General features: G+C 40.6%; 1 protein-coding gene across 1 annotated transcript in view; it reads right to left on the reverse strand.

Moving 5' to 3' along the window:
• CNTNAP5 (contactin associated protein family member 5) overlaps nt 1–25,516 on the reverse strand; it is a 621,635-nt gene that overhangs the window by 69,816 nt on the left and 526,303 nt on the right. The window contains exons 15-17 of the mRNA XM_088473678.1: nt 21,251–21,378; nt 20,946–21,116; nt 586–804 (exon numbers count right to left, since the gene is read on the reverse strand). Of these exons, the coding sequence (XP_088329804.1) occupies nt 586–804; nt 20,946–21,116; nt 21,251–21,378 (518 nt within the window). The remainder of the gene's footprint in view (nt 1–585; nt 805–20,945; nt 21,117–21,250; nt 21,379–25,516) is intronic.

The following is a 25,516-nucleotide window of genomic DNA, read 5'->3' on the forward strand; positions in this document are numbered from 1 at the left end:
ATGTCATAGGTGCGAAAACATCGCAAAAACAGAGTTTTCGCTCCATATTGAATACCCATGTATGAGGGTTAAAATGTTTTTAAAAAGTGGAACCCCCCAAAAAAATCAGTAACCAGCCACGGATCTCTAAGCCTGGCATGGTACTGTAAAACAGGGGGAGAAAATGACGTGGGGTTCCTCCAATTACCAGCACCAGGCTGAACTAGCCAGTGGAATATTGCCATAGCAGGTAGACACACATACTGTAGATTATAATTTACTATGTGTTTTGTCTGCAAATAAACTTTATCCCTAGCATGGGCACTTAAATAAATTCTAAACAAGCAATTGTGACTTCTTGTACGTATGATCTAGTTAGTGTGTGAGTGTACATTTGCTCCCTGTTTAAAGTTTGATATTTTTAATATGTGTTACACTATGAAATATCTTATTGGGTTTTTCTTTAGTTTTATTTTGATTGAAAGAATACTTAGGATTTGATTTTAACAGGAAATACTTTTTGTTCTGTACATTTACACTTAAAGTGAAAACATTTTGCTGGTTTTTCGCTTCACAATAAATGTCTTGTAAACAATCTTTACTTACCCACATATAACTGAGTGTTCACCTGGACTCGAACTCGTGCATCTGATGGACTCTGTACAAGTTTTCTTGGCTGGCCATCTAAGCTGAGACTGGTTTCTTTAATATTCCTCTCAGCCCTGACATGATGCCACTGACCATCATTCAAAGCCTTGACTGATTGCAGAGAAACCTCCATGGGACCACTTCCCACATCAAATGAAAATGTGACTTGATAGGGAGCTGTAAAGTACATAAGCCAATCAATAACACAATCAATATCTATTTTTACCAATTGATTTATATTTGTTAATAATTTGTTTGCTCTTCTGGGCTTGAACTCATTTTGGCCTCTAATTCATATTACATACTTTGACTATGTGTTTACTTATCACTGCCAGATATTAGAAATATCTGGCAGTTTATAAGCGGTAAACGAGGAACGAGGAACGATATTTTTAATGAATATTCATAGATACATAAAAAAAATCCACTCCCTGAATGATGTCATGCAATATCGTTCGTCATTCGCAAATATCTGTCATGTACATGACAGATATCTGTCACCGCAGTCCCACGAATTTTCAAGGGATAATCTTTTGTCCTTCATTGTTAGAGAAAGATCTGCTAATCTGCTAATGGATAGGCCCCTTTACTGTGCATGAAGTGTCAGGGTTCATTGATTGACTGTCAGTGGTTTTGCAGTATGATTGTGCTGTATATGCTTAAATTGGTTCTAAATGTGATCTTTCTGTGACCAAAACAGCAAAATCTATCAAACAGTTCCACTTGTGGCTATAACTTAATTTCAGAATGCCAAGAATAACTTAGCTTTAGACGGTAAGAAAAAAACTTGCAACCCACAAACTGCTGTCCATAATAGTTACAATTTGAGGTTTTCTTTATTTGTGTAGTTGATTTTGACATTAAAGCAAGAAGCGCCTGATTAGCAATTTATTAAATGTAGATTGAGAGAAAAAATATAAACATATAACTCTGAAATGTTCTTTTTCTTCCCACACAGTACGGATCACAAGATAAATCTACTTGGAAACTGCACCATTTGTTAAATTGTGTTCATTATGTTATCATGCTGCTGTGAGTTCTGAAAGGTTATTATTCAAATGCTGTAAAATTATTTTTCTTTGTGTTTTTACAAGTTGCACTTTGCTAGAATCAAGCTGATGTCATTTTATTGTAACTGATTTGTACTTGAAAATGTATGATTGCACCAATTAAACAAGAAACACACTAATCATTAAGCTTAAGATTTAGAAAACACATCCATCAAATTGACTCAGTTTCTATTAGCATATTGTCTCCTTCCAGAACTAAACAGGTCAGGATTATGTTTTATAAAAAGGGAATATAAAAGGTTTGATATGAAGGGGAAGTTGACAAGATGCTGTAAAACTATAACTCCCAACATGTTAAGAGCTAGAAAAAGCTAAAGTCTAAACTATAGCCATGCTTATGGCCCTAAAACATATTAAGATTAGAAAGAAGGAAGATAATTAAAACACAGATAGTATAAGGAAGAAAAGTAAAAAGAATGAGAGAACTCCCGCTCTGAGTAAATGGCTACAAAAATATATGTATTTATTCTATAGCAAAGTATTCATAAAATTGTTTCACAAATAACAATAAATACCAGGTACCTGGAGATGTATAAACAACAATATATAATAAAAAAGCACAATTGTAATCAGTTATAAAAATAGTATATAATGTGTCTGTGTGTATATATTCACACAACACACAAAGTGCATCTGCTTGTGATGCAAAGAATTAAGCCTAACCAGCTTAGATAATGTCCAGGGACCTGTAATCCTTTTAAAACAGAAAATAGAATATATACAAACTTCTGTCTCCTGCTACAATGTTAACCATTATCCAAATGGTGTCCTCCTTCTTTCATTGAAGTTATAAAATAAAGTTGCAATTTCACATTGACTTTCTTCTTAATTAATTGTTTATACTTTCTTTTAATATATATGTTTTACATAGATTTCTCTGTGGGGGAAGTGTAATCAATTGTAGGGGTCTATTTACTAAAGTACGGGTTTTTAGAAGTGAAGATGTTGCCAATAGCAACCAATCAGATTCTAGCTATTATCTTCTAGAAGGTGCTCGATAAATGTTAAGTAGAATCTGATTGGTTGCCTTGGGCAATATTTCCACTTCTAATAACCCGCACTTTAGTAAATATACCATGTCTATTATCTGGATGTATTTGCATTTCAGCACTGAAGCTCATTACTGAGGAGAGATTTACTTGATTTCTGAGTCAGAGCCCTCCCTCCATGTACACGCTGGCAGCGGAAGGAGGGGATTAGTGTAACTGTGCTGTGATCAATCATGTTGAAAAAGGGATGTTCCAAAGTGTCTCTGCTCACCATGTCATATATCATGTGACTGGTTGACATTGCAGTAGCATGAAACTTAAAAAACTAAATCATTTATCACAGTTTGGAGGAAAAAAAATCACAGCATAAAGTACATACAATGCTGTTAAAAGTGTGTGTTAAATTGCAGTATATGAAATTATTGATTTATTTAGAAGCTAGAATTGCTCAGTATAATAATGACACAATTCAAAAACCATAGTGCAACTCTTGAACAGGAGAGAGGAAAAAAATTAATCCACTGTATAGAAAGATGTCAGTTATGACTAAAGCAAGATTCTTAAGAGTACGTATGAATGTGGGAGGCTGCAGGCCGCAGGCTGCTGGTGCATAATATTAATAAGAGCATAATTTTACAAGTGCACTGTAGCCATATTTTGGCATTAGACCGATGTTTATTAGATTTTATCTTCTGCTGTTATTGATTGTGAACTGACCCCGCCTTTCTCCTCCATCTGCAGGTATATCTAAAACCAAACATTGCTGGAAGTATATTCTGATGTTTGCAGTTATCTACTGATTACTAGGTATATCTATCTAAATTCCATCACTGCTGCAGTATGTCTCTTTCTAAACTATCTCTACAGTGCATTGCTAACTAGACCAAGTTCCTCTTAGCTTTGTGGTATTCACTGTTTGTTTGTGGTAGGAATTGTATTACTTGCCATTTTAGTTTGTGGGTTTTGGGGGTTGATTGCAATCATTGCATACACATACACATTCACTATTTAACTTTCATTGGGAGGCTGCTGGTGCATAATATTAATAAGTGCATAATTTTACAAGTGCACTGTAGCCATATTTTGGCGTTAGACCGGCGTTAAACCGAAGTCAAACATAAGGAGACCACTCTAACCTCAACCCATCCAAAAAACCTGACCATCTGGACAAAGTATAAACAAGATATGTAAATTCACAATCTCTTCTCTACAAGCAACTGCTGTCTGCTCAAACTGGACATTACTCACTGGACTCTGGGCCTGATTCAGAGCCGCTCGTAAGCGGCCGCTCGTTCGCTTTGAGCGATGTTCGCACAACTGCGCATGCGTAGGGGTCGTAATGCGCATGCACAAACCAGTCATTGCGGTCGGAAATTGTGCGCTCGCAAAACAGTGAGGGGCTGCTAATTTGATTGACAGAATGTACCGTTTGTGGGTGGTAACAGGGGAAGGTGCTTGAAAACGGGGGAGTGGAGATCCGAACGCAGGCGTGCCGAACGGTCAAAAGGGCATTTAATGGGAGTGCATAATTAGTAAAGGAGCGCCATCGACCACGTCACTTGGTTGTCTTTTAGCCTGAACTGCTCGCAGTGATAGCAGTAAGAAAAACCTACCACAAGCACTGCGAGCAGTTCAGATGCCTTTCGATGTACCCGATTAATCTAATAAATACCAGAGATGACGTGTGATGCGAACAGCAAAGGGGCATCTTTGTAAAATAGCGAGCGTATATTTCGTTCGCTCGCTCAGACATAGAGGCGTCAACAAACTGCAAAGAGCGAGCGCTCAATTTAAATAGCCGGCCCCTTTTTCGGAACTACCGTCCGCAAATAGCGTCCGGCTCTGAATCAGGCCCTCTGTTTGCTCACTCTAAGAACTTAACACTTTACTTGCTAATATTTGGGCTGGCTCTCTGATTTCACAAATATTTTACAGCATAATGTACTGTATCTGTGCCAATTTCAGTTTATTGGTGCGTACACACTGGGCGATTAAAGTGGACGACTGAACGATAACGATATCGTTATCGTTCAGTCGTCCACTTTATCGTCCATTTTTAACACAAAAAAGATCAACGATGACGACGACGCGCGTTCCCGCGGGTCGTTCGTCATCCTCGTTCATCGGGCTGACATGCAGGCCAACCTGACGACCTCGTCAGGTTGCTGCATGTCAGGGAATGGGTGAGAGAGCCCGGCGCTGAACGATATCGCTAATGATATCGTTCAGCGGCTGTGCTCAATGTCATGAACGACATTGAGCACAGCCTGCCGGGGACACACTAGACGATATCGCTCAGGGAGCATATCGTCTAGTGTGTATGCACCTTTACTCTTCTAACACAGTTTACTTTAATAATCCATTTCTTCCCCGCTAAATCTCCATTTTTCCTTCCCTCAATTATAACCTTTTATCAATACACTTTCTTCCGCTGTACTTTTACTTGATTCTCTGCAAATCTCCTGCACTTTCTCTTACATATATACTCTGTGCCTACATCTAGATTTCCTCCCCAAACTCTACCCAGCCACACCATGACCATGTTTTCACCCAATTCCTCCTCCACTCAGTGTTTACCTGATCCACTGCTTTGCCCCCTTCTTCCACCTTTATCATTTCCCCCATATCTCCTCCACCTCCTCCTTCCTTTATCTCCCCTCCTCTGTCTGCCTTCCTCCCTCTCCTCTCTCATTACTCCACATTTGTTCTCTTCTACCCCACCTGGGTCCTACTACCCCACCGCTAATCCTTCCTCCAAGCCTCCTCTCCACACCGTGCCACCCCACCTCCACCTCATTAAAATCCTTCCCTGCCCACCACCTCCAGGTTCCCTTCCCAACACTGGTGCCCGCACAATCTCTCTACTACATTCATCTCGGTCACCCAAATTAATCTCACCTTCTTGTCACAGCAACCCTGATAATTTCATTCACTTCTCTCCAATAAACACTGTCCCTCTATCGTGTGCCCTCTGGAATGCCAGATCAGTCTGTAATAAACTGGTTCCCACCCATGACCTTTTCATTTCCAAAAACTTGCATCTCATAGCCATTACTGAAACCTGGATTTCACCTTCTGACATTACTTCCCCTGCAGCTCTCACTTCTGGGGGCCTCACCTTCTCTCACACCCCTCGCCCCGGGGGTCGCCATGGTGGTGGTGTGGGGGTCCTTCTATCCCCAGGTTACTCCTACCAACTCCTACCCTCTGACCCATCCCTTACATTCTCTACATTTGAGGTTCATGCTATACGCCTCTTCCAACCAGTACACCTGCGAGTAGCTGTCATTTACCATTCCCCTGGCCCTCCCTCTAAGTTCCTTGACAACTTTGCTTCCTGGCTCCCTCACTTTCTGTCCTCTGACCTCCCCTCCATTATCCTTGGTAACTTCAATATTCCAATTGGTATCCCCAAAGAATCCTCTGCCTCCAAACTCCTTACCCTCACATCTTCATTTGGTCTCTCACAATGGACCTCCTCACCCTCACATGTGAGTGGGCACTCACTTGATTTAGTCTTCACTCACCACTGTAATATTTCGAATTATTCCAACTCCCCATTCCCCCTCTCTGATCATCACCTTCTCTCTTTTAACCTATCTCTCTCTCCCTCCTCTCCTCTACCTCCGAAGGCCACCATCACTAAGCGTAACATTGAGGCTATCAATGCCGTTTCTATCTTCCCTGCTTGACTCGCTTCTCTCCCCTATCCTCTCTCTCTCCTGCCCTGAAGAAGCTGCTTCCCTATACAATGCCTCCCTTACTTCTGCTCTAGACTCTGTTGCACCGGCAATCACTACTCACCCTTGCAGATCCACACTACAACCCTGGCATTCCAAATGCACTAGATATCTGCAAAAGTGTTCAAGAACCGCTGAGCGACAGTGGAGAAGATCACGCTCTAAGTCAGATTTTCTCCACTTCAAATTTATGCTCTCATCCTACAGTGTTGCCCTTTCCCTATCTAAACAGTCCTATTTCAAGAACCTCATTTCCTCCCAGTCCTCAAATCCCCAGCGTCTTCACCACCTTCAACTCCCTCCTCTGTCCAAGCCCTCCCCACTCACTGCCATTGACTTTGCTACCTACTTTACATCCAAAATCGATTCCATACATCAGGACATCACATCCCACCAGTCCCTCTGCTCTACACCTCCTTCTTTCCCTGATCACCCATCTCCATCTATTTCACCAACTCTGACAGCCTTCTCCCCTGTATCAGGAGAGGAAGTCATGGCTCTCATCCAGTCCTCCCCCCTCTCTACCTCCCTCCTTGACCCTATCCCTTCACATCTCCTCTGCTACCTCTCTCCTTGCCCATCTCCTTAATCTCTCCCTCTCATCTGGCACTGTCCCTTCTGCATTCAAACATGCGATAGTCTCCCCCATTGTTAAAAACCTACCCTTGATCCCAACACTCTCTCCAACTACCATCCCATCTCTCTCCTCCCTTTTGCCTCCAAGCTCCTTGAGCGTGTTGTTTACAAACACCTTACTTTCAGTCTGGCTTCCGTTCTCTCCACTCCACTGAAACTACCCTGACAAAAGTCAGCAACAACCTCCTTGCTGCCAAATCCAAGGGCCATTACTCTCTGCTTATTCTCCTTGACATCTCTGCTGCCTTCGACACTGTTGCCACCCTCTCCTGCTGAAAATCCTTCACTCACTTGGTTTATGTGACACTGCTCTCTCCTGGCTGTCATCCTACCTTTCAGACCGGTCCTTCTCTGTCTCTTCTCATGACTCCTCTTCCCCACCACAGCCTCTTACAGTGGGTGTTCCCCAAGGTTCCATTCTTGGACCTCTACTATTCTCCCTCTATATGTCCTCTCTAGGTGAACTCATCAGCTCTTTTGACCTCCATTATCATCTCTATGCTGATGATACTCAAATCTACCTTTCCTCCCCTGACCTCTCCCCCTCTCTCCTCACTCGTATCTCCAACTGTCTCTCTGCTATTTCTTCCTGGATGTCCCAGCGATTTCTAAAACTTAATATGTCTAAGACTGAGCTGATCATTTTTCTACCCTCCAACATAACCTCACTTCCCACTATTTATTTAACAATTGAGGGCACAACTATCTCTTCTAGCCCCAAAGTGCGCTGTCTTGGCGTTATCCTGGACTCCTCCCTCTCCTACAAACCACATATCCAGAGCCTCTCACAGTCCTGTCGCTTCCATCTCAAAAATATTTCCAATATTAAACCCTTTCTCACCCAGGATGCCACCAAAACCCTCATACACTCACTGGTCATATCCAGATTGGACTACTGTAACCTTCTCCTATCTGGCCTCCCAAACTCCCATCTCTCTCCTCTCCAGTCTGTCCTCAATGATGCTGCTCGACTCATCTTTCTCTCCAAATGCTCTACATCTGCCTCTCCTCTCCTACAAGCCTTCCACTGGCTCCCCTTCCCTTTTAGAACCCAATTCAAGGTTCTCACACTTGCTTACAACGCCCTCATCCATTCCTCTCCCATTTACATTTCTGACTTCATCTCCCTCCTCTCTCCTGGCCGCCCCCTTCGCAAAACCAATGCACACCGCCTCTCATGCCAACTGATTACTTCCTCCCACTCCCGCCTCCAAGATTTTGCCCGTGCTGCTCCCGACCTTTGCACCTCTCTCCCTCTCCCTATCAGACTGTCCTCCTCTTTACAATCCTTCAAAAGGGCTCTCAAGACCCAGTACTTCATCAAAGCCTTCCAGCTCCCATCCTAACTTGCTGCAACATGCTCCTTCCTCCGTTTACCCCATCTGTGTCACACCTGTTTGTCTGCCCCCCCCCCCCTTTAGAATATAATCTCTTATGAGCAGGGCCTCTACCCTCTTGTGCTTCTCCTTTCTTTACTTTCACCTTCTTCTTACCCCCCACCAGGGCATATAACACTTGGTTGCTTACGCTCTGTTGCATATCTAGGTGTTATGGCCACTAATGTAGCAATGTATATTATCCATGTCCTTGTCCTATTTTTTACTGTAAGTCAGTTGTCAAATAATTTGTTTGTGTACTTTGTAAGGCACTGCGGAACACTTGTGGTGCCATATAAATAAAGGATAATAATAATAATAATAATAATAATAATAATAATAATGAATAACTGTGTATAAATATATTAATGGCTCATACACAAAAATCACTGACAACCAATTCATTATAGAATCCTTGCAGAGGACACTAGGTCATGCCTTGAGATTGGACAAACATCCATCTAAAAAAAATTCTTAACAGTAAGAGCAGTGAAACTGTGTAATGAATTCACAAGAACTGGTACTTACTATAGATTTAAGATGGGAGTGGACATTTCCTTAACAAAAAAATAAACAGACCTGCTTCTATTAAAGAAAAACAAAAAACATAATAGTGTGTTGATCAATGGAGCTGTACAATTGTCAGTATTGCCTCCACTTTATTTGCTTTTTGTGTTCTTTTGGATCAACTGAGGTTCTTGAGAATCAGAAAAAAAGGAAGCAGCGCTATAAATAGTTTAATTATCAATCAATAGCAAATAAATATATATATGGCAATACATTTCATATAAAGTGCTAATTTATTTTTACTTAAAATCTCTTCAATAATAATAAAGTTCAGACCCATAGTGTATCAAAGCATTTTGTTGATCACCATTATGGTGATCCAAAGTGCTTGCATTTGGTGGGTCTGGAACATATACCAGTGACGAGACGAGACAGAGATCGCTTCAAAAATGTATGTAAACAGGAAGTGTTCTGGATGTTTAAAATTAATTCCATATATCCAGAGGGATTGAATGTGGCAGTAAAGCTGAACATAGTAATATAATAATATATTAGTACATCCTTTATCTGGCAACTCCACCCCCCCCACCTCCCCTTTTCAAAACCCGCCCCCCTTCCCCTCCTTGCTTCACTTGAATTCATTTTTAAATATGTAGTCATATATAGGCAAAAGTTTTATTTATATCTTTATTATATATATATATATATAATTATATATATATATATATATATTCTTTTTTTTTTATCTTAAAGTACGCATATATATGAGCAATAATCCCTTGTACTAGAGGATAGGAAAACATTATATACATCTAGTTTTCGAATGTTGTAACTATGTTATTTGTAGAGAGGATATATTGACATGACCTATGAACATGGATAAACAAGAACATGTATCATACATATGGGGCCAAATGTAATAGGGTGAGAGTTTAGATGATGTGAGAGTTTAGCAGTAAAACTCTCACACTAATATATTGATCGAGTTGTATTTTCAAAACAGAAAACACCTGGATGAGAGTTTATATCTTGAGAGTGTTTTGAGTCTGAAAAACATGCAAGTTTGCATGTTCTGTGACTTTATTACATTGGCTGAGTTTAAAAATTTTAGAGTTTTCTATCACATTTTCTAAACTTTCACCCTATTACATTTGGCCCATGGTCTTCTCATAATTGACAAGGGATAGTTTCTGATCGATTTTATAATGATTGAATATAGCCCATATAATCTTGGCACATATTAAGTGTACAAATCATTCTAAATGTACGTATAACTATAACTGATAGACTCCCTGAGGAAAATATGTTTTTTTTAACTTATGTGATAAATATCAGATCCAATATGCTTTAGAATGACTATAGCAAAAACGGATTAACTACAATTCCCAAGATCCTTACAGAAAATATTTGATTAGTTGCTGATCCAATACATAGGGATTGGATAACCGTCCGCTCCCGTGTCTAATACACGTGACCGAACTATCAAGCTATAGCCGATCGTGGAAGAAAAAACCCGCAATAAGAGGGGATGTGTGGACATCAACCTATGAGCTCCCCCCTAGCTGAGAGTCCAACATGATGGAGAGGGACACCCATGATCGGTGATATGGGAGGTTTATAGCGATAACAGAGATTGTTTACATCCTGTGATCGCGCACTGAAAACCAGAAGTCCCGTGAGTGTATATGAAATAACTTACATTTACTTCAAATATTTGGAAATAGGTCTGACTTTAATGTATTTGTATATGGTGTACATGATTATGTTTGTAAATAAATGATTTTTTTATCACTATTGTATTACATATATGGCACTGCATCGTTGTAATTGAAATCAGGTGCTAAAGAGCAGCCATTTTAGGATAGGTATTAATATACCACCTTGGGCACATAGTGGACACCTTTGAAAAAGCTGCACTTTGATACAGCGAAATGCGTCAGTGACATTTACCCTCACCCACTTTTATACCAAACTTTGGCCATTTATTGGATGCACTATTTATCGGCCTGAACGAGCCCTCAGGATTTAACAGGACACTATTAGCTAGGAGGTAGTGTGCTCTCCTCCTGCTTGGACAGGACCACAAAAGGACACTGACCCTGATTCAGAGCCGGACGCTCTGACAGAGCGCTCGCTCTGAATCAGGGCCGTCCTTCCTACCTTTTGGAGCGGCCTCCTGGCGCTCGCATAGCTGTGGGTGACCACTCACAGCTATAGCAAGCGGCCAAAAAGATGGTCGCGATGGTCAAAACCATCGTGACCATTAGGCTTGCGACGAGACCCTTGTGGTAGGGTCTCGTTGCCGCAAGCCCTGGAGTGCTTTTGGCTCTATCAGAGCGCTTGGCCGTCGCTATCTGGGTCTCGCGCATGCGCACGATGGAGCCCGCTCCCTCGTGCGCATGTGCACTGGGCCAACATCGACCCACTTGTGAGAGCTCAGCGCTCGCGAGCGGGTATGAATTAGGCCCACTGTGCGACGTGAGGATTCATTGTGCTTCTACGACAAATATATCTGAAATATTCCTCTATTGGTGAAAAAGGTCCATTACCTAATGGACAGCTCTTCCCAATTGACTAACACCATCTGGCACTACTAGTGTCCACCACGAAGGCATTATACAGGAACAGGCTGTTGTTGAACTTTTTAACTGTGGTGGGTGAGATAATTTGCTCACTTATTTGTCATTATTGAAGTGATTTTAAGTAAAAATAAATTAGCACTTTATATGAAATTTATTGCCAAATATATTTATTTTCTATTGATTCATAGTTACACTATGTATAGCACTACTTTTTTTGTGACTATACTTGTTTATATTAGGGACTGACTATCCCTTCTTTAAGTAGCTGCTTGGTCTAACAACTCATTCTAGAGCCTGTTTTTAGATCCAAATTCATATCTATTTTTGTGTCTTGAGGATCAAAGATGAACTTGATTGACATATGACTTGGTTTCCAACTTAGCAATGTAAAGATGAAAATAAGCAATGAAGAACAACAAAAAGGTCCATGCAGGGGTTGTTTACTGAACCACTAGGCCACACAGAAAAATTGTTGGACGGAGCCCAGCTGTGCTCTTCAGAGATCATAGTAGGTGCAAGCAATGGTGTAACTGCCTATGCCCACTATTGCTGCCTGCACCTAATAGTAATAACTGTTGGAGTATAACAACAACTACAGTCCAGGCCAAACATGACTTCAGATGCTTTACTGGAAGGACTGTAGGTGGTACTGTACCTTAGCCATTTGTAGACTATCTTTGTTGTGATAGTGTTTTCTTTTGTTTGTCATTTTGTTTTCTTTGTCATTTTGTAGACTATCTTTGTTGTGATAGTGTTTTCTTTTCTAGTGTATTCTTGCAAATCTTCCATGCAATGAAGATTACATGTAGTCGTCTCAGTAAAGTTATCCCCAACTTTTCCCAGGTCTGGATGTATCAAGCATCACATTTTGAATGTAATACATCCCCCCACTTCCACGTTTGTTAATGCCATATGCATGTCGATTTGCGATTAAAACTGTAAAGGACAGCTCTTTCAACAAGAGCTGTCCTTTGTGGTGTGAGGACTTCCGGGTTTATGACCTGAGAGTTCTACTGTGCATGAATGACTGTAGGTCAGTGCAGGCATGAGCTGCAGGGGACCCTAGGAGGGATCCTGCCGGATCCCGCTTGGGGAATTATGTGGAAAGAAGCCCATAGGCTTCTATTAGGCAACACCATCTATATACAGTATGTCGTTGCCTATTGGTGTACAAGCTGTGGAAAGTTTTGTTTTCTGAAGCTTGATACATATGGGGAATGCAGTCAAACCTCTGAAGATGGCAATTTTCTGAGTTTTTACTGCATTTTACTGTTAGTACATCTCACCTCCAGTGTGTTTGATGCTTGAACAAGGAGTACATTCTGCAATAGTAGCTACCGCCAGTACACAGGGGCAGATTTAGTGGTCATACATCCCCATGGCACAAAATTAATGGCTGACTCCAATTTTATTATTTTCATTATTAAGTTATAAGCACTAATTTGATGATTGCCAGTGTAGCAAAGTAATATAACATAATTCTAAAGCAAGTCATGTGCTATAACATTTCATATAATATGTGCACCACTTGCTGGGAGCAGGGCAACACTGAGAAACTTGTTTTATTACAGTCAGTATGAAGTGACATCTCCAGCAAGCGGCACCCATAGGCGTGTGCCTCACGTGCCTAATGGAAAATTCATCACAGAGTCTGCAGCAGCTATGGGCCCCTCATCTCTAGGCCAAGGAGCTGCTTGTACCCCCCCTGTAATGGCTCTAAGTCCAGCAATGGGTCCATGGAACCAGTGTCTTATATTCATTGCAATTCTCTGTAAGAACACACCACTTGTACTTGACCTAGTCTTCAATTAATTAATCATATTTTCTAAAAATATTGAACAAAATGAAGATAGTGACTCAACTTAGATCTGGAAAAAATTGTTATAATGTTCCACCTACCATGAAAAAAACAGATTTTAACCAGTGTGAAACATTTTTAGATCTGCCATTCTGTTCAACAGTGACAACAGCATTGGGACTGACTATACATTGCAAAGCTTTTAGCTGATCAACAATAGCAATCGGTCCATGATGTATTACAATGCACATATCCATGTATTTTTCATGTGAAAAAGTCTTTACAAAAGAACAGCTGGAATCTACTATACTAAATGCACTAGTGTTTGCTTGGTAAAGCAGGCATGGAAATGTGAGGTACCTTTACAATTGCACCTCTAATATATAGAATAAAAGGAGATTAAGAGGTAACATTACGCTAGATGCTTTTAATGTTCTACATTTATTCAAACTTAAACTACTTCCTACTGAATGTAGCAAAGAAGTCAAAAACATCCTATTTTTTTTTCCACACTGCTGATACTTATACACTAACAGAAACAGAAAAATAATAGCTCCTGATAATATATGTAATTCCACTGTATAAATGATGATTAAGATTCCCTGTTGAGATTGATTTTTACTGATCCATTCATGCATAGTCCATATAATATAAAGCTAAGAGAAATGTACACATTGACCATCACTGTAAAGTATAACAAATAGGATAGACAACAACATTTTATCACTCCTCCAGGAGTTTCCAGAGGGGCCATGCAAGTGACAAGTGCCAGAGGTGTGGTGACCCAAATTGTGTTGTCCTGGCCATGATTCCACAGCACAATATCACTAGAGGCAATAGGCAGGATACAGGAGGAAGAGAGGAGGATTTCCCTAACTTCTGGAGACTTCCATACATTCCGGTAGAGTAGTCAAGTTTGAGATAGATATATAAATGAAATTAGAAAAACTTATAAAATACTGTACTATATAACTTAAAATACAGTATATGCGATTATGTACCACTATTGGTCAATTATTAGTATATTGGAATTCCCCAAAGAGTTTGGTGAGTCAGATGGGGCTGGCTGGCAAATTTTAGTCTGGGGGGCAGACACAAGTAAGTGGCCCAGCTTTTCTACCAGTGCATTGCAATAAGCAAAGACACATGATAATAACCTCTGTAGGTATGGTATGTAAAAGGTGGGAGTGCTTTAAATAGTCCATTAAATGTTCAAAATTGTTATGTCAAAGAGCTATAAACAAATACAAGTACCAGCCCAATCTGATAAAGCAGAGACCATTCTAGAGACCCCTGCAAAATGCACACAGCACTCTAGTGATGGATGTACAACACAGGAACCATTCTCGTGACCAATATACAATACAGAAACGATTCTCGTAAATCGATCTGGAATACAGGGACCATTCTCATGACTGATATACAATGCAGGGACCATTCTAGTTACTGATCTGCAATGCAGGGACCATTCTAGTTACTGATATGCAATATAGGGGACATTCTAGTTACCGGTATTGAATATAGGAACCATTTTCGTTACAGGTATATAATACTGGGACTATTCTAGTGACTGGTATAAAATGCAGGGACCATTCTAGTAATCAGTATACAAGGAGTTTGCGAAAGTCACCCAACTCCGACAGCCAGCAAGAAATGTAATTAATTTCCAATCAATGGCTGGATCCCTGTAACCTTAGCAGATAATGTGGGAGTAGGTTGGATACAGAGGTTCAGGCAGGTGTGTAGCTAGATATGCAGATGGTGTAATGCTCAGTAGGGGGTGTGTTTCTTGTTAGGTGTGTGCTGTAGCCACAAGACACTGGTGTGCTCCCCATTCACACCATTATGAAATGTACATTAAACATGGGCGTGTGTCTATGAATGGCGCAACATTAGGGCTGAAGCTAGACTTTCTCTCACCCTTCCCTCCCTGTAGATAGTAGTCATCCTTGGCAAGCTTTGATACAGCTGTCAACATTGTTAAGACTGAAAAGTGTTAGGATGAGGGAATACAACATCTTTAATTCCATTACATTAAGATGTCAGCGCCTGCTGCATTTCTTCTGTGGTTCTGGGCTATCTACACTTTTAAAAGGAGCTTGCATACTCTACTGTCTCCAGAATCAATGGCTAAGTATTGTTGCCTGTACTACACTACCTCAACTCCACAGAGCATTGTAGTGACCACCATATAATTCAGTGAGCATCAGTGACCACCAGATTGCATAGCAGGGAATGCATATAATGCAGAAAGCATAGCAGGGACCACATATAAATCAGAGCATAGCAGGGATTACCATATAACCCAGAGAGCATCACAGAGACAGCATATAATGCAAAGTGTGTCACAGTGACCTCCATCTAATGCAGTGTGTCACAGTGACCTCCATCTAATGCAGTGTGTCACAGTGATCTCCATATAATGCAGAGTGTCACAGTGACCTCCATATAATGCAGTGTGTCACAGTGACCTCCATATAATGCAGTGTGTCACAGTGACCTCCATATAATGCACTGTGTCACAGTGACCTCCATATAATGCAATGTGTCACAGAGACCTCCATATAATGCAGTGTGTCACAGAGACCTCCATATAATGCAGTGTGTCACAGAGACCTCCATATAATGCAGTGTGTCACAGTGACCTCCATATAATGCAGTGTGTCACAGTGACCACCATATAATGCACTGTGTCACAGTGACCTCCATATAATGCACTGTGTCACAGTGGCCTCCATATAATGCAGTGTGTCACAGTGACCTCCATATAATGCACTGTGTCACAGAGACCTCCATATAATGCAGTGTGTCACAGAGACCTCCATATAATGCAGTGTGTCACAGTGACCACCATATAATGCACTGTGTCACAGTGACCTCCATATAATGCACTGTCACAGTGACCTCCATATAATGCAGTGTGTCACAGTGACCTCCATATAATGCAGTGTGTCACAGTGACCTCCATATAATGCAGTGTGTCACAGTGACCTCTATATAATGCAGTGTGTCACCGTGACCTCCATATAATGCAGTGTGTCACAGTGACCTCTATATAATGCAGTGTGTCACAGTGACCTTCATAAAATGCAGTGTGTCACAGTGACTGCCATATAATGCACAGAGCATTGCAATGACCACCATATAATGTAGAGAAAACATTAAACATGGCAGCTGAGGGAGGTGATGAAGGTGGTAGTAGTAGGGGGGGGCTGAGTAGGGGTAGATACACACATACATACAGTCATCACATAGTCACACATACATACTGTCATCAGATAGTCTCACACATACATACTGTACATACATACAGTCACATACACATAGTCTCATGCAAACATACATACAGTCATCACATAGTCACACATACATACAGTCATCACATAGTCTCACACATACATACTGTACATACATACAGTCACATACATGCATACAGTCATCACATAGTCACACATACATACATACATACATACAGTCATTACATAGTCTCACACATACATACAGTCACACACTTGTCATATACAGTATATACATTGAGACATTAGTGTCCTCCCTCCCACTTACATTAAACTCTGCCTCTGTGACTCCTCCATGCTCTCTCCCATCTATGCTGCTCCTCCTAGCCCCGACTTCAGACAGTGCCGTGTAGCCCCGCTCCCTACCAGGACTCCGCCTCCAAAATACCTCTATTCCGTTTTTCTCAGATCGCGATCGAAGGCTGGGGCCTGGGGGTGCTTCTGAGAAAGGGAGGGCACCGGGGAACTTACCACCTACCCCCTATGCCCAGGGGCGCCGAGAGGGGGGCGAGCGGGTACATATTACCGGGGCCCGAGCTTCCTGAGGGGCCCGGCAGGGGCCCGGGTCCGGCGCCGCTCCCCCTCCCTCCCAGCAGCCCAGCACACAGCGTGCCTCCCGCGATTAGGCCATGCCCCCTATTACCCGGGCCCGCCGCGGCTCTCAGCGGGCCTGCTTATGCCCCCTTCCATAATCCAGCTTTGGCTCCATATGTGTACACAAATGGAGTGGCCCAGTAGCATCCTCTGCCTGTCTCCAGTCACCAGGCATTCATACAGCATTTGGCTGCAGACAGATGCCAGCCCCCCAGCACTGAAATAGTATCGGCCCGGGGGGCAGATGGCACTCAGCCCCCTGGCCCAGCCCGCCCCTGTGAGTCAGTCAGGTATATCCAGCATGACCTCTAATCTAGAAATATAAAATAAGTTTGTTTGTTTGTGAATATCTTTCACAGCTCTCATGGCAAAGCTGCCAAATCTTACATAGTTATTTAGTATCGAAAAAGTAGGTTATTAGACCACATAGCGACAATGCAACAGATCTTATATATAAAATTCATTGGTCTGTTTGTTTGTCTGTCAGGTTACACATTCGGAAACCCCAGCACTGATTGGGTTGAAACCAACGTGAGGTGGACCAGTTGGATCCAGGCCAGGTTTTAGGGGGTTAGGGTTTGGGTCGGACCTCATGTTGGTGTACGCTGGACAGAACTTTGACCTGGGGAGCCTGTTCTGAGCCTTCTACTGGATGGATTTGGATGAAAATTTCACAGAGTGGGAACATTGGATCCCAGAAGACACACTAGGGGGTTTTGGTTCCGATCGGACCACCTGTAGGTTGATGCTGGGCAGAACTTTGACCCAGGGAGCCTGTTCTGGGCCTTCCACTGAATGGATTTTTATGAAAACTTCACAGAGGGGTCGCAAGTGGTCTGAGATGCCTAATGGAGCAGTTGGGGTCCCCGGCAGGGTCTGCCAGGCAGAACTTTAACACTGGGAGCCTGTACTGGGCCTTCCACTGGATGAATTTGGATGACATCACATTATAAAACTTAATAACTTCAAGATTTAAACCCTGGGAACACCAGGTACTTCAGCTAGTATCCATTAAAATTTGCAGTAACTTTCTTATATTAAAGACAATTGTCTAATGTATAGTGAGGTTATGACTTCAGATTTCACCATTACCAATGTAGAAATATATATTTGTGCTTATAATTACATTTGTGGTTTTTGTTTGCTACTTATATTATTTAGTGTGTAAGATGGCATCGTCATAAAACATGAGCCTTAAAAATAAATTCTGCCACTGAATATTTTTCTCAAATATAAGCCTCAACCAGTAGGGAAGATTGTGAAATAAACTTTACTGTGACCAGTACATATAAAACTTCATAACATAACGTAAATGATTTACAAGAAAGAATCTGTAATATATAGTGCAATGACCCATCACAGAGCAACCACAAAAGTGACAACTTAAGACACAGCAACACCTACTGTCCATCCTGTAGCTGTTGCCATACTCCATTAATATCTACAGTTCTACACAGATATATAGTTGTGGAGGAAAATTAGCAATGGAGCTGGTGAACAACTTCTGCTTTTATAGATGAATATGGACACTGAGAAGTTGCTGAGGTTCCCTTTAGTTCCTCGCACAGCTAATTGTGTACTCAGTGTATAAAGTGTGTGCAGATGTTTATTGGTCAGGACTCGCCATTGTGAAGTCATACAGCAGATTTCACTAACAGCCTTCAAGAGAGGAAATACTGTAGTAATAACCATGGCTATTCAAAAGGAGCTCACCTTAGGCTGAAACCTTATGGTTACCTACTGCTCATAATAGTATTTTACTGCAAGCAACATTCAACATTGGAACAAACAGTTACCCTGATGAATGCACTGGAGATACTCATACAATAATAAGCGGAACTAATTCTGCTTCAGATATATCCTTGTCTTTAGAATGTAGACATTAATTACAAATAATATAAACAACAACAACAATAACAAACTATGCTCATTTAACATGTCATAGTATTTTAGAAAAACATAAATAAGGGGACATGAACACTTCTGAGAACCAAATTGCTGAACAATTCTGAAAAAGTAGACTGTCCCTTTAAATGAACAATTGTTGCCAGGACTGTATATGGAATCTATCTACTAGAGAAGAACTGGAGCAAGGTATGTTCTGCAGATATTTAGAGAGGTGAGGAAATGTATAAAATCTTTATGCACATAAAACAAGAGAGGAACAATGAGTTTCTGAATGATAAAGAATTTAAATCAATAGATTATGTTCCTGTAAGAAAACAAATTATTTAATCTCTGGTTACAGTATACCAAGTTATCTGCTCATCCAAAGTGTTTTCGTCAATCTCTATTTCATTAGTGCTTTGTTGCAGCTTTTTGAATCAGAAAGTGATTCAGAGATGTAATAGTAGTTTAGTCTAATTTGATGGGGTGTCTAAGCTGTTCCTCCAATCATTAAGTGATGCAGCTATCTCTGTGACCCCTATACCTGCTCAGAAAAACATCTCCTCCTGGGCAGCTTGTCCATGGAGAATGGCTTCAGGCAACAAACTCATCTGCATCTCATATAGAAACAATGCTAGGCCAATGAGAAGTCAATATTATTTAAAATTCCTGTAGCTTATTATTTTGTTTCTGTGAAGTTTGAGCCTATATGGCAAGTTGCAATGAGCAATTATAGTCCTCATTTATGGCTGTTTATTTTATTTAAAATGTTATGTCCACAAAAATGAGAAACCAATTGAATTGGACTTTGATGTGCAATTATCATTATATCAATCCTCATTATGAAGTAATTAGCTTTCATAAAATGAATCATTTGTTTAATGAGTTTAAGGGCCTCTAGGCCCCCTTTTACTGCATCTAGCGCTAGCGTTATTGGAATGAAACTTTGAGTTGTACTTTTCCTAGGCAGAAAAGGGGATATATGATACTCGTACATATCACATGCACGCATGCACACACTAAATCTATCTATCTATCTATCTATCTATCTATCTATCTATCTATCTATCTATCTATCTATCTCTTCTGATCAGTTAGCAAATAAAAGAACACTCTGCTTAGGGGGTCCCTATGCATAAGAGAGTTTCATAATATATAATGAATTTAATTATGTTTTCAATATATTAGGAATGTGAAACAGCCCAACAATACATCATTCCTGATCTTTAACACTACATTTCTTATTGGTGCGAGTTAACTTCAAACATCATATAATTTTTGCTTAATTATGTCTGTCATAGGAAAATTTATATTTTATATATCTTTCTGTATAGCACATGAGCAAATCAGGGGATTGTGCCAATCTCCCCTGTGCTGAGTCTCTGTAATAGTAACACAATAATACTCCAAATGATTACAGATAAAGTCCCTGCTTTAATTTCCTAATCATTTGTAATAGGAAAGATGTGTCCCTTGTTATTAATACTGACTCTGGAAATATAATGGGAGAGAGACAATAAGTGTGTGTGTGTGTGTGTGTGTGTGTGTGTGTGTGTGTGTGTGTGTGTGTGTGTGTGTGTGTGTGTGTGTGTGTGTGTGTGTGTGTGTGTGTGTGTGTCCTGTGACTGTTCACAATTACAATATGACTGATGAACTCCCAGAACTAGATGGATGATTAAATGTAAACTGCATTTCATTCCACAGTCATACATGTGTCACAGTTATCCTTGATCCCTCAATGCTATGTCCACACAAATTGACCTTAATTACTCAGGTGACACTTACAATGCAGGGTAGTTATGTATAAACACTTATAATAATAAACAGACCTTAAAATACTTACAGACTAACTCGATTCTTATCAAGTCCCTCACCCCGATGTGTTCCAGAAAGATGCCGGATGAGCTGGTGGTTTTGAAGAAGAATGAGATGTCAGCGCTGAACTCGGAGTGGAAGGTTGGGAAGTACAGGTAGGATGCAATTGTGGAGAAAGAAGCAGAATTCCAAAAGCTTCCTGCAAGAAAACAATATTTTATTTTCACAAACGTCTTAGATTTTACTGGATTTTATGATCTAAATTAGTAAGAATCTAGGAAGGCTATCATGTAGGGATTATGTAGGGATCATATATGGATCATGCATACTCACTGTCACCATAGCAACGTAATGGACCCACTTTCCAGGCCACTTCTGAGCCTGGTCTGTTTGTGTCGGTAATCATAATCTGAGAGACTGGTAAGTGATCTTTAAAGGTCAGGAATCCAGTGTCATTTGTCCTAAGGGAAAAAATACAATGTTCAACTTGTTACATTAAATATTTTATACATAGAAATATAGAGCACTGATGGTAAAGATCTATGCAGGTAACTAGGTATTTGAAGGCCACATAGCAAAAAATTGTAAGGTCCCCTATGTACCACCCAATGGTGAAAAATGTATATACTGTAACTCATGTAACTTTGACAATGAAGATGGGACCCACTCAGCTCTGGGCCCCATACTAGCTGCACACTTGCACCAATGGTAGTTAAGCCCATGGACCTACTGGTCCATCCAGTCTGCCAGTTCTACTTATTAATTTTTTCGTCATAGATCTGTTTTATGTCGAACATGTATAAATTCTTTTATAAAGCAGGTATGGGGAACCTCAGGCCCGGGATCATATAAGGCCCTCGGAATCATTTGATCTGGCCCTCGGAGCTTTTTTCTGCTAGCCTCACCTGGCTAGCAGGGTGCCTAGAATGGCACACTGCAGCCAGAATCTATGCAGCAGTGGTTATTTAATTTCAGTCATTGGGGGGAATTCAATTCAGCGTGAGGTTTAAGATCCCGGGATGAGTGCCCGGAGCTATTTAATTGCGTCTGGCACATAAGTCGGGAGATGCAATTTACTTTAGCTCAATACAGTAAAAGCTTATTGGAAAAAAGTTCCTACAGGATCATGCCAAATACTGATTATTGATACTCAGAATTCACTTTAACTCAGTAAGAGGCACAGTGCAAACATTAGAAATAAAAGGCAGTACAGCTGTAGTATTTTTATATTTTATGTACTGTAAAGAAAGTGTATAAATACTTTCATAACATCACAAGACACGTGACAAAATGCATTAGAGGGGAGTGCTTATTCCAATGGGATCAGTGTTTTACCTCTGTAGAGATCTATCACAAATGGTGGTAAGGATTGTGATCTCTGCACAGCATTACTGGAGACAACAGTCATCATCATCTGCAGTGTGCTATTAGCACTAAAGACCTGGCAGTCTTCTGAACATTTCTTCACCAGTGGACCACACAAAGTGCTTGCTCAGCGGTGTCCATTGGAAACAGTGGTCATCATATTCTGGGATGCGATACCTAGCGCTACCAACTTTGCAGTCTCCTGAACATTACCTTACCACTGGATCACACAAGGGGGTAGATATACTTAACCTTGGAGAGAGATAAAGTGGACAGAGATAAAGTACGAACCAATCAGTTCTTAACTGTCATTTTTCAAACACAGTCTGTAATATGACATTTAGTATCTGATTGGTTGGTACTTTATCTCTCTTCACTTTAGCTCTCTCCAAGGCTTAGTACATCCTCCCCAAGGTGCGTGCTCAGCGGTGTCCATAGGAACAGGCCACAACACAAGCCCAGGAGTGAGATTGTTAACAAGCGAGCCATCTGTGTATACATGTTTTGCGGCCCTTCAGTTTCCAGCTGCAATTTCCACTGAGCTTAGATTAAATTCAATTGTCTAAGGATACTATGAGGTGGACTACATGATCTCATCTTCATAGACTGGATTCTGGATACCTAAAAGGATGTATAACATCTAAAGGGTCTTAATGGCACTTGACTGCTGAATTTAGTTACTGCCCCATTTAAACCAGATAAAGTATAACGTTAAAGATCTAACACCAGCACAATATTTTACACTGATTCTTATACTGTGGATTTTCAATTGTACAATTGTGTATTTAGGCCCGTATTCAATTAGTTTCACACCCACGATACTTTTCCGCCTGCCGGACTTTTCGCCTGCATTGCGTGTTTTAGCTGTGGAAAAGTATCGGTCGCGCTCTCGCTATTCGCCGTATTCAATTAGGAAGGACGCGAAAACGGCACCAGGCGAAACTGAAACAGGCGAAACGTCCTGTCGAAAATGGGGAACTCAGCCTGATACCCCCCAATAGATGCACTAACATTGGGGATCACTATAGATGCCCCCGATTAGCCCTAATGAAGGCATTTGGGGTGCTTAAGTTGTAACAAATGGTGCCAATTAGCGCATTAACACAAGTGGGGAAGAATAGCATTAAGCAGTATTGTTATGTGAAAATAACTACTCCCAGCAAATTCAGGGTACTTGAAAATGGGTGCTAGCATATTTTTAAGTTGCTAAAGTGAAGTTTTAAATTACGTTAAAAATCCACCTTCCGCAAGCACCTGCAATCAAAAAAACACCTGCCCCATACTTTGGGACCCCTCTGAAGTCTATTTCGCTAGTTTTTAAGTTTGTCCCCCTACTTTGCACTTTTTAACCCCCAAAATGAATGTATTTTTTTGGAGTGTTCTAAAGTCTTTTTTTAAAAATTTTTTGACACAGTTTATCTTTGGAGGACTGTCCCAAGGGTGCAGGGGGGTTTCCGGAAGTTTGCGCCCCAAAACCCGAATTCTGCACTTTTTTCTGCCTGCTATTCATAGGCAAAACTTTTCCGCTGATTACATTGCATTGACTTTCACGTACACGAAAAGACTTTGGAATAGAATATGGCGGAAACTTTCCGCCTTGCGAAATGAAATATTCCGCGATACTTTTCCACGGATTCTGACTTGTCGCCTCTAATTGAATGCGGGCCTTAATCTGCAACATTTTTCTGATACAATTTATTGGTGAATCTATACTAGTACAATACTGGTGAGCATTGCCACATCGGTTTTATTTGCATTGTAGATAGTTTTTATCAGCAGATTTTCTAATTGATACATCCAATTTTGTGATACAGGTAGTTATTTACAATGACATTGTTATTAAACCACTAGGCATTAGGGGTTTAATAACAAAGCAACAGGTTCTGAAACCCAGCATTTCCAAACATGTTAATGCCCAAAATTTAAAAGGACAATGATTTTACTAGTAAAAGTGTTGCCCCATAGGCAAACGCAGGGAGGGTTTCCATCTGCTTGGAAACCCCCCTCTCCAGCACATACCATGACCACAATAGAAATAGTAATATAATAGAATGTTACTAGTGCTGCATGCTCTTCTCAGTATCACAAATGAAATAATTAGCACCACCTATGGATCTTTTAAAATATGTCAGCCAGTAATACATAAATATACCTGTGCACCAACTAGGAGATGTGGAAAAGATGCACTGTTAGAGATGCACTGCTACAGACCATCAATAGGGTTAATTATTAATACTGTATAATAATACACTATCCAGTACATAAGGAGACCGATATGTATATATATATGTCCAGGGCAGTGCTAGGTTCTTCTGCTGCTCCCTCAGACTCCTGGACTTGCTCCAATGCTCAGGAAGGGTCCCCACATCTGAAAAAAACATCCTGCTCAGACAGGATGGACCCACTGCCGCATCTAATGCCTTATTGTGATTACTGGTCCTGTATATGCTGGAATTATGCAACACAATATACTTTGTATGTAACATATTAAAGCTGGTTATGCCCTCTTCATGGACTGGCTACACTCACTCTAAAATCAAGCATTTGGAAACCCCCCTCTAGAAATCCTGCATTTGCCACTGTGCCCTTTTAAAGTTCGGGCATAAGTGAGAAGGCTTTTAGAACCCGTCGCTCAGTAAATAAACTCCCCCAGGGAAAATGTAATAAAGGTTGATTTTAATAAATTAAGAAATCAATCAAAATCGATCAACATCTATTGTGGTGTTTCAGGGGCTAAATCACACATTTACTAACACTTAAAAATCAATATAAAAAATTGTCTGCTAGTAAATGTGTGATTTAGCCCCACATTGATGTTGATCAATTTAGAACAAATAAAATCAATCAAAATTGACCTCTTTGCCATAGCAGGCACAAATTTTTGATCCATGAATACACCAAGATTTACTGCATCATCTTGGTATATGGCTTAATACAGATTTGCAGTTCGTAATACAACTCTAAAGTAATGTATCCAAAAATTGCAAGGGAGTTGAGACCCTTATTGTAGATAGGACACTAATTCTAGTACTACAGGCATTATATTTAGATCATACATTTTGATCACCTAGGCTTTATAAAGGTTGCTCATATGCATAAAAATATTAATCCTCACAGAACTATTGTCCATCCTAACAGAGTACATATATCTCTAATATAAGTGCACATTATTGTTAAATGGTATTTAAGTTACATAATGCTGATATACAAGCATTATTGCACTGACTGTATTAA

Source organism: Taudactylus pleione, unplaced genomic scaffold, assembly GCF_031769625.1.
Source record: "Taudactylus pleione unplaced genomic scaffold, aTauple2 ptg000138l, whole genome shotgun sequence".
In the NCBI taxonomy this organism is placed as follows: domain Eukaryota; kingdom Metazoa; phylum Chordata; class Amphibia; order Anura; family Myobatrachidae; genus Taudactylus; species Taudactylus pleione.